Raw genomic sequence first — 11,507 nt, forward strand, 5'->3', positions numbered from 1 at the left:
GGAAAAAGATGAAGCAATTTGATAGTTACCCATAAATTTTTTTAGTTTTCAAATTTTACCCCAACTATTTGTGCAAATATTTAATATCGTAAATTAATTTAGCAAAACAAAATATTTCAATTTGAACAATCATTTCAATCCTTCACAAATTCAAATCCACTAATCCAAACACAACCTTCGGAGATACGAGCGAAAACGTATCAACTTTCACTTCTTTTTGTGTCCTCTGAAAATTATGTTCCTTTTTTTTAATACCTTTTTTTAAAGCTTTTAAAACTTCAAATCTAGGGGCAATAAAGTCATTTAAGCAAAATTTCCTTTTCCCTCCTTTTTTTAATCTTCCCGCCAGAAGATAAACCGCCCAGCCCCTAAAACATTCATCTTCACAGATCTTAAAATATATCCCCCACCCCCGACCTCCACCCACTCCTCCGGGTAAAAAATGGACAAAGGCGGCGGCGGCGGTACTGCGGCAGCGCCGACAGGCTGCTACAAGTGCGGGAGACCAGGCCACTGGTCACGAGACTGCCCATCAAACCCACCATCTTCAAGCTCCAAGAACAACAATGACGAAAATACTATTGACAAAGATCTGAACAGAGATCCAAGTGGATCTGCTTACAGTTATTCGAAGAAAACTTTCAAAAATAATGCTCAAAGCAACTCTGCCTCTGCTGCAGAGAAGCCCAAGAGACTTCCCAGAACGAGGCCTAAGCTTACCCCAGATCTCCTCCTCTCAAACGACGGAATTGGCCATATTCTCCGCCATTTCCCTCGTGCTTTTAAGTACCGCGGACGCGGTCATGAGGTCGGACAATTTTCCATCTCTTTTTGTTTATTTTCTTGTTTATTTATCAGCTGCTGAACTTTTTACCTGTTGGGTTCTTTTTTCCTTTCTGTTTTTCTATTTTATTTTTTAAAATTTAGATATTTGAAGTAACAGAATGATGCTTGAGATGAGGAAATTATAGAGATAAATTGTGGTGGAAAGGGATGGGTTGGGTGGTTCGGGGGTTCAACCCCTCCCACTTATACAACAACAAAAAATTGTGGTGATAAATTGTTCGTCCTGTCTTGTTAATCAATAGTGGAAAAGTTTGTTGGATTAGGTAAAATTGGTGAAGAGGGGCTGCTAGCATGATTAATTAATAAATGATGTTCAAGGTAAAGGCAGATATTGCATTTAACCTGTCTTTTAACTAAGATGAGTGTTCTTGATGCATGTTTGAATTTGTAAAGGTAACTTATGAGATGCCTCATGCTATGCTGTCAGAGGATATTAAAGTTGTTCTATGCTAACTTATGTCTACAGGTCAGTGATCTGGGGAACCTACTTGGCTTGTATGCTGAATGGCACTCTCGTTTATTACCATACTTCTCGTTTGACCAGTTTGTACATAAATTGGAGCAGATTGGCACCAAAAACCGTGTCAAGGTAAAAGAATTTTCTTTCTTGCCTTTACAATTCGCAATCCAAAGAGCAGATGCTGTAATTTCTTGGTTTCCTGTATGGTATTTCCTTTGGGATACATATTTGTGCGGATTACAGTGTTCAAACAGGTAGGAGTGCCAATTTAAACTGGAGAGTTTAGAAGGAAAATGTTTCAAAATTTGTTGATATTTTCTCTCTCAACTTGCACTTCTGGTAAAATTTGTTCATGGTTTCCCATAGCTGCTAGTTATTAAACTTCTGAAACTGTGGATGCACAAGGAACTGCTTCCTGTTTGAGTGATATTGCTGAAATCAACACTACCTATCTCTCATTTTGTTTGAGTTAACATGTTATTTTTAATTGTATCTTTGATATGTAAGGCACCCTGGAAGGTTAAGCCATACTCCAAAGTTAAATTACGTCTTACAGGTCCTGGAAACTAAATGGTCACTGCCATTATTGGTTAAATCTCCCTTCTTTTTCTTTTGCCAATGCTGCATAAATTGGTCTAATGAGTGTAAAATATCCTCTGCAAGTCTGCAGTGTGCTGCTCTCCATCTATCACATTCAAGCTTCTCACATGTGAACCAACATAATTTGTCATTGCTATGTTCTGCTTCTGCTCCTCTCTTCATCCACCGTGTCTTGCTCCACCTGTGTCCAAGTTTGGAGTCATGTCATAAATACAATTTCCCTATTCTTTAAAAATTCTTGTGCGGATTACAGTGTTTAAACAGGTTGGAGTGAAGATGTGAACTAGAGCATGTGGAAGGATAGTGTTTGAAAGTTTGGTGATTTTTGGACTCCTCTCGATTTATTAGTCAGGTTAAATTTGGTCATGTTAATCCACTGCTGCTGGTGATTAAACTTCTTGGACCTAGGAAGCATAAGGAACTTCTTACTGTGTCCATGTAATTTTTGAATCTAATAGTAGCTATTGCTGATTTGTGGTTGAGTTCACATGTTAATTTCATACAGTACTTCTGATTGTATGGCACCCTGGAAGCTTAAGCCATATTCCAAAGTTAAATTTACCTCTTACTGATCCTGGAATCTAAATAATCTGTCACTATTACTTTAAGCTCTCTTCTTTTCCTTTTATTCATACTGCATAAATTGGTTTGTTCTAGGGTATAATATCCTCTGCAAATGAGCAGTGTGATACTGTCCATCTATTATATCCAATATTCTAACAAATGAACTAGCTGATATTGCTGTTGTCATGGTCTGCATCCAATCTCTTTTCCTCCAAAGTATCTTGCTCCACCTACGTGTAACATCAAGTTTGGAGTCTGTCAGGCAATAAAATACCCTGGTTCTTTAGACAATCTTTAGTTGTGTAGAATTTTAAAGTGGTTCATTGAGGGCTGTAAATGGCGTCATAGCCTGACATACTGGTGACATGGCTTCCATGGTCATTTCCTCTCAATGCCCCTTTTAAGCTCTGTAAGTTTTGTACTTGAGCATATTATTTTTCCTGATTAGTCTCATGATAAGGAAGAAGAGTTAAATAACAAATTTTAACCTGTCATCATGGATAAATCTATCATATTACCAATTGTAATGACAAAACTCTCTGGAATGCCCACGGGTAGTGATGTGATCTAGCCCCAGGTACTTTAGCTACTGAATTAAACAATCGACATGAAGTGTGATTGTGTTCAAACGTGATACACATTGCACTGACTTCTTACTGTAGCACACTAAATAGTCGGATATCTTTTTCCTGGACAAATTCCATATTACATTTTAATATGGAAAAATTGACTGCTCAAAGTCGACTAATTCTTTGGTATTAGATTCAGAGCACTCAAATGCCTATCCATCTCATTGATGTAGAAATAATTTGTGCGATGGGCTAAGATTGAGAAAAGCTTGAGTACTGCAATGGTTCCTAGTAAAATTGTTCCTTATGTTGGAAAGAGAGTAAAATATCGATTTGTAAAGAGTCAATTCAGTGATTGCTCAATTTAATGAAAGGGTTTACTCTGAGTTGATAACTGCAAGATCAGGAGTGGAAACAGGGAAAGGAATAACCTTGACATCACACCTAGCATTTACTCAAGATCACGACTTGTAAAAGTAGAGCTTGGTATCACACAATTCTAAACTGAATTTTCAGCATGCCAAAGTCCCTTCTGCAGTGATTTGCATCTCCGCTTGTGGAGATGCACATTGTAAATGCCCTAGTTAACATTACTCCACATGAAGTATTTTACTAGATTATATCCTCTTAAGTATTAATAGAAAGAGCTTCAGTCCAAAATTTTAACAAGAAAAGTTCTAGCCTTACAACCAGCTAAAAACAAAACAGAGGTGGAAGCGAACAAGTTCTGCAATTTAAAAGCTGGACTAGCTTGAAATAGCATATCTGAGAGACATGAATGCTTGAAAAAGGGCCAAGACTTTCACTCAGTAGAATTCATAATGAGTGCATGTTGAAATTAAAAGCAAAATTCCACAAGGAGCGAAGGGTGCTAGTTGAGTGGATACATCTAGTCTCATCTAGAAAAAGATGAGGAAGATAAGAAATTGTGATGGAGCTGCTGTAAATTTATCAAACAAGAAGTGACAAGTACAAAATGTTTTTACTGAACAAACCTCAGATTACTACTGATGAAGGTACTTTTTTGATATCTACTACTAGGAAACTATCAAACGTTTGATAATTTTGTCGCTAAAATTATCGCCAAGGCCCAAACTTCAAGTACTACTTTTGGTATAATTTTAATCCACAATTTCACATACTCCATAAGATATCATTCCTTGTTGTTGAAAGTTAATGATGGAATAAAGGTTGAATTTACCATGGTACTGAGGTTGATTATCTCCTTTTCTTTTGATAAGGAAGGTTTGACTTCTCTTCTGCTTTAGCAATTTGACCTATTGCATTATTCTCATTTTGTCCAAGATGCTTTTCTGCAATAAAACTAAAAGTATTATTACATAGGACTTAAATTAGGAAAACCAGCAAAAGTGCCTCTGAAGAATTATGCAGAAAATGGAAATACATGCACTAGCAAGACAAAAGAAGTAATATCGTAATAGTTGGAGGATCAAGTGGAGTTTGAAAACAGCATAGCATGATAGAGAACTTCAAATTTCTTTCTTGACTGTTAATGCTCTACAATGCTTCTTTTATCTTGCAATTAGATCTTCTGTTATCAATGGGTGCTTTCATCGAGTGACAGAGCAACATTGACTTGAGAGGGGGGGGGGGCTAATTTCCCACCTGATGTTTAGGAGATGTTTCAGAGGCACAAGGAATTTTAGGTTCCTTTTATTCTAGCCCCTCAAATTTCCAACTTGGAGTTCCCCTGCCAAATTGTAGGAAATTAGTAATACCAACATGGAGGACAAAATAGTTGGTGAATTTGTTATTAATTTAGTAGCAGCACAAATTCATTTGTAAGATTTGCATGATCAAGCTAAATAGGATAGTTTATCCATCCATAACAACTTGTTCTTGTATGTTGACCAGAAAAGTTTTACGATGAACCCCTTCAGTTCCATAGAATTTTGCTCCCCCTCCCCAAAAAATTATCAATTTTTTAGATTTACTGTTTAACGTATCAGGAGTTCACTATCTGTATTACAAACAATCTGAAGAGAATTAAACGGTTTGTGACCTTTTTTGTTCTTTTTATATTTATTTTCATCAAGTATACCCTCTTTTCTTATGTTGACTGTTCATGTTGTTTGTTCATTTTGCATGGTCTTCAGTAAACAAGTAGGATAGTTCATATCATAAATATTAGATTATAAGTATTATTGGGATATCAAAGGTAATTGTTGTGGTGCTTCCAGAAATATCCCAGCTCTGCCACTGCTTTAATTATCAGTGGTCTAAAGCTGCTCAACAATAAGACCTTCAGGATGCAAATTTAGTTCAATAGCTGGAGTGCCTACTAAATTATAACTCATTATGGAGTGTCATTTGCACATTCTTTCTGTTATATTGGGGTTCTTACAGCACTAACTTGTTAAAATGTCATTAGTTTCTTAAAATGGTTTGTCTAGTCAATTGTGCTCAATTCCCTTGCAATTATCTGCAGAGCAGTATATGCTATAGGTTTCAGTAAAACTATATGCTCTGTAAAGGCTGGTATAAAGCTTTCTGTGTTATATGTGGTGATTTTTTGTGAAGGGGGGGTGGTGGTGGTGGTGGTTGAGTTTGGAGTAGCCATCCACTATTTCTTTAGATGTTTCAAAATGAATCATGTTAGTATGTGTCTGATGTTCCATATGTTCTGGAACTTATTATACCAGAAATGTATCCGAGAATTACGAGAGAGAATTGCCGATGGAGTAGACCCAGCAGAGCTGCATGAGCCTCAAGTTCAAGATAACAATCCAAATCATGAACAAGGCACCTCAAATTTAGGTAATCTACATTGTGACTTTAGCAAGTGACAGAACTAGTTACATAGATGACTTCTCCATGTACAGTCTACCTTTTGCTGTTGTTGTGAATGCTATTCAAACCTACTCAAGTTATTCTTATTTTGTTCGCATCAGGACTACTAATACTCTAAGCATACCCAGTCAGGAGTTTGATTCAACAATATTATAAGTAACTGCACATCCTACTGCTTCATTTGGAATTGATTCTCTGGTGTCTAATCAAAGGTGTGTTTTTTATTGTTGCAGATGCCAGGGACACAGAAGAAGAAAATCGTTTTCATGAGGATACTAATATGGAAAATGCTATTGAGGATAACACATGTCCGGAAATTCCAGATAATAGTACTCTTCAGGAAAGCATCCTTAATGAAATTTGGGAAAAGGCCATGGAGGTTAGATCTAATGCTGCTTCAAACTTTTTGGTTCTTTTTGTTTTTCCATATCACTTTTTTTTTCCCTTCTTTGGATCTTGGGCATATGTTTTTTATTTTTATTTTCTTAAACTTCAAATTTGTTGTAATAGGAGTACATTCTGTTGATATGCATATCATTGTTTTTTGTTTCTGCTTTATCTCTGTGAAACATGTAACTTTTCTCAGCACGCATATATTGATGTCTGTTGTCCATTATATTTGGTAGTTTGTTTCATTTTTAGTAGCCGTACAATCCTGTGGCTTTAGGAATCACATAAACTGAAATAGCTTTAATGAGTTTGTATACCTTTCACAGACAAAGCATCTATGCATCCACACCTGCCATATGTTATTCAGATTCTAATTTTGCAAGCCCCGGTGTGAATCCTAATTGGTCTTCTACACATTTATGCTACTCTCAATATAAGTTGAACAGGTTGGTATGTGTTAGTTGAATAACTGCATATATAGTCTAATTGTTGAGATGCCTAGAATCTCTTTGTTGATTTCCTTTTTGTGTTAACTGCAGCATTATATAGATTCACGCCCAGGTTGTTCAGGAAGTGAGCATGTTAGATAGTATGAAAGGATGCATCTTTAACTTTCTTTCACCCTTTGTTCCATTCAGCAATTACACATCTTAAAGTTGCCAATTCATCACAAGGTTTAAGGTAAATATAAAGTTTTATGTGCTATATTTACTTGATGCTTCGTTAAAGATGAGAATACTTTAAACCATAACACCTAAAATTTCCTATGTTCAGACTAGATTTATGTCTCAGTCCCCATCTCCAAAGTTCAGTCTTTTATTTGGAATGAAAAGGAGGTATAGGTATTCTAACTACTAGAGCACAGTCGATCATCATGCTTTGTTCTGGTGCTCTTAATCTCTGGCTTGACATGCTTTTGGTGAAGAAAAGTGCAAGGAATTTGAATTTCACTGTCATAGTATTCACATCCTGGATGGTCTTAAAGTTATAGATATATAGATGCAAGAACCTGAAAGCGTCTAAGTTAAGCTGATAAAGATCTATTCATCATCAAAGGAATTAAGCATTTGGGATTTTCAATGAACAGCGACATGACATCCTGAAAGATAGAAAACCCGAGAAAACAGCGTGAACTTGTGTCACCAGACCAAAATAGAAGGGAAAAATGGACTTTCAAACTGAGGCCTGTATTTGAAGATCACCAGTTTGAGGTATCCACAAGAGAACTCACCAATAGGACGTTCCCCTCATTTGAGATTCAATTCCCTATGAGTTCAATCACTGGAAATGTGGTCGAGAGTTATGAAAATATCTTTGGAACAACAGTAGGCCAGACATCCCAGATGAGAGCCAAATTTCTGTCATAAATGGTAATTCCTCAAAATGTTGCCAACGTTCATTCCTGTGCAGAAATTGATGGATGGTAGCACCGCTATACCAATCATCAGCGAGGCTGAGAGTAAAAGTATTGTATTTGCAAACAAATGAAATGCATAGGAAAGATCTGGAGACCTCACTGCCACTCAACCGGCTGAAGTGTAATATAAGTCTCTGTTATCCAACATGCTTAACATGTTTCTGAAGACTTTTTAGTTTAAGCTGGCTTAAAATTTTGAAGTCCTAGGATTTACAGGCTAAATATTAAAATAATTATCCGAGACTGACTTCTGTGTTGTTGTCTTGAAAACTTGCTCAATTTCGAAGTGTCATGTAAAGCGAATTCGTATATGAATTGAGAACAGCAGTTGTAATCTTTGTCCGGGAAAGCTCTTTTCAGGCTACAATGACTACTGGTAATTTCAGCTATTCCAATGCCCGGTTATGAAAAAAGTAGAATATTCTGTGGGAAGTAAAGATATTCTGAACAGTGATATGGTGCTTATATTCGGATGAAATTACTGATTGTAGACATGGACTACATGATAATAAGTAGAATTGAAGAGTTAATGGTGATTATGATTATATAATGCTAACAATTTTTAATTGAAATATTATCATGCTTAAGGTGGAAGCACTTGTTTCAGCTTTGAACTTGCCTCGGGTGGCTGAAGCTTAATTATCATCTCTTTACATTTGTCTTTTCAGTAATTTTTAGACCTGTCAGTGTTGGTTAAGGAAATGATTGCTGTAGGCTGTTAAGTGTTACTGGATCAAGTGATTGTATGAAAAGCAGGATTACAGAAGCACCTAATATTGCATGTTGTAAGATGGGATGGGATTAAATTTCCTTTTAAAAACAACCATATTAATCAAGTTTAAAATGCTTTAAACTTTAACCCTACTGTTTCAACCTCCGCATGGACAGGAACCATTTAAGCCTTCAGATGACAAGATTGTTGAAGCTGGTGCATCTCATGCAGATAATGAGACACCAAAAATGGCACCTGGAGAAACGTCTTCCAGTTCTAATGGAACTATGCTCTCAGAAGAACAGCGAGCTCGTATGGAAGCTAACAGACTGAAGGCATTAGTAAAAACTGGACAGGAACCATCTAAGCCTTCAGATGACAAGATAGTTGAAGCTGAAGCATCTCATGCAGATAAAGAGACACCAACAATGGCACCCAGAAAAACGTATTGCAGTTCTAATGGAACTATGCTCTCAGAAGAACAGCGAACTCGCATGGAAGCTAACAGACTGAAGGCATTCGAAAAAGCTGCTGCTCGTGCCCGGAAGCTGTAATGACATTTGATTCTGGAAATTTGGAGGAAAAATGACTTTCGAACAGTTGCTATTAGTTCTTGTGGTTTGGAAAAATGATTTCTCGTCCTTCAATTCTTGGTTCATCTGATATTGGTTGAGGGCAGCATATTTGCTTTACAGATTTTGAATTCCTGTCCCAAAAAAGAAAAGAAAAAAAAACTTTTGCGTAGAACTTGCTTCAGCTGGCTAGTGTTCGAGAAGAATTAACCCATAAAGTTGCTAAGCGGCAGAATATAAATTTGGATGTCATTCAATGAGAAAAGTTGAGTGACTTCAATTATTTTGGTTAAATTGCAGTATTAAAGATATAAACTGATTGGTTCATCTAAAATTTTTCTGGTTAAGCAGTTTGATGGTTGAAGTGGTTCTCTCTCTTTTTTTTTTTTATAATAAATTTAGCTAAATAAACACATTACACAAGTGAATTTTAACCGGCTCTTTTTTTTTTCGGATTCTACATAAATAAACAGACACAATTTAAGGGACTGCAATGAACCGGAAAGCAAAATGGTTGAAGGTTTAACGGGTCTCATTGGCCGGTTCAAACCAAGTTTTATGGTTGAAGGTTTAACCGGTCTCATTGGCCGGTTCAAACTGAGTTTTAAAACACTATTGCAATCTCTTCTATGATTTTGGTGCAAGAGGGGGCCTGTTTGCAGTGCACTTCCTCATCCCTAAATGTACACTAATTCTTGGCCATGCAAGGGCTTTACTAAGAGGAGCTTAAGAAGTGTTTAGGGCTGTTAAGGCTCGAACATGGTTTTTTTTTTTTTTTTTGGTTAGAGGGACCAAAAACAAGCTTAAGGCCTTATTATCTCTTCATTAAATGGCTAGGGTTGTTAAGATTACACGAAAGTTTTGTTCCCTTGGTTGCCGGGTCTAAAAACTAGTTCCTAATTTCCTCATCATAAAAATGTATATCCAATTCTAACAGACATGTAGCTCTTTCCTATAAATATATGTTTCTTCATAGGATTCAGTGTAACAATGAACATTTTCTTGCAATTGGAATGAAAAGCATGTTTCATTTCCAAGTGGTTAATAAGGGACTTATAAACTGAAATATGATCCGTTTTGGATGTGGCAAAAACCCCCCTAATGGTGAATTTTTTTTTATTTTTTGAATACAAAAAGGGAGGTACCCCAGGCTACTATTTTGTTAGAATAATTAACGTATTGTTGTGGCTACTTCCTAAATTTGAAACTTCACTGCAGGATAAGGTAATAGTGGACATGCATGAATTTTTCTATGTGATATATAATTTCAAATGAACAGCAAGAAAACAAGCACTTGGGCCTTCAAGAAAAAGAAAAGGAAAAGAAATGAAAAGATGACAATGTAACCAAATAATTCTTACGTGATATTGCACCATTTAGATGCTAACTAGTTCAAATTCTCATGTTAATGCACATAAGAATTGTTTATTTCATGTCTCATGTCACCAAAATCTCTAATGTCAAATTAAAGCGGTGAATTTTAGTACTTGATTATTTTGCATAGAATATTTTGCATAGAAGTGCCCTAAAATGAAGCCAAAGATGTAGGTACGTTACAAGGCTCTGCAACATTTCTTGCCTCTCAATTCCTTCTAATTGGCCCCCTTGCATTTGCTGCAGAACTATCTACAAAAATAGTGACATATGAAAGTAAAAGAACATATAATTTTTTTTTCTCATGAAAAGCTATTAGTTATTTAGGTTGTTGCCAATGATGGAGCCAAGGGAGGGCAGAGGGGGGCCATGGCCCCCCCTAAGTTTTGAGAATTTTAATTCATAATATGTAAATATGTGTATAAAATAAAATTGGCCCCCCCTAAATTTTTACAATTTTAGTTTATATTATGAGAGTTGATATATATATATATATATATATATATATATATATATATGAATTAGTCATCTTTGAATGGAATGGCTTGCAAGCTTTAATTTGCCATGAATGTCCATATGCCTATTACATTCATTGTTTGGCTCATAGGCTTCAACTTGCTAATGTTGCAGCTTTTAGAGAAGTAGCTTCTGTTCACCAATTCTTCTCCAATTTAGTTTTCATTATCAACATTGTTACTGCATCTAGCAAACGTATTGAAGTTGCTACTAAGATTGCTAATGGTGAACTTGAAACTGAAAGGAGGCTTAATCAAATTGGCACTTTAAAACGAGCTGGAGATACTCATTGGGGTTCTCATTTGGATTCTATTTCTAGTTTACTGAAAATGTTCAATGCTACTTGTGTGATTTTAAGTAACATTGCAGTAGATGGAGGTTCATACTCTCAATGTGGAGATGCAAATTTTGCTTTGAATCAGTTGTTATCCTTTAAGTTTGTTTTCACTTTGCATCTTATGAAAGACATTACGGAAATTACTCATCTTCTTTGTATAGCATTGCAATGTAAATCTCAAGATATTTTGAATGCAATGCATCTTGCTCAAGCACAACAAAGCTACTGAAGAATTTTCGAGATTCGGGATGAGATGATTTCTTGGTGAAAGTTAAATTATTTTGTGAGCAACATCCAATTGATATCCCATGTATGAATGCTCAATATATTGCAAGATGT

General features: G+C 36.0%; 1 protein-coding gene across 1 annotated transcript; it reads left to right on the top strand.

The window, feature by feature from the left end:
* Nucleotides 1–442: 442 nt before the first annotated feature.
* Nucleotides 443–9,061, top strand: LOC113752115 (TIMELESS-interacting protein-like). The gene is made up of 5 exons (XM_027296253.1): nucleotides 443–808; nucleotides 1,313–1,435; nucleotides 5,703–5,817; nucleotides 6,084–6,229; nucleotides 8,546–9,061. Exons 1-5 carry the CDS (start codon nucleotides 443–445, stop codon nucleotides 8,921–8,923), a joined length of 1,128 nt encoding a protein of 375 aa, XP_027152054.1. The 3' UTR covers nucleotides 8,924–9,061.
* Nucleotides 9,062–11,507: the final 2,446 nt, after the last annotated feature.

This window comes from Coffea eugenioides, chromosome 11 (genome assembly GCF_003713205.1).
Source record: "Coffea eugenioides isolate CCC68of chromosome 11, Ceug_1.0, whole genome shotgun sequence".
NCBI lineage: Eukaryota > Viridiplantae > Streptophyta > Magnoliopsida > Gentianales > Rubiaceae > Coffea > Coffea eugenioides.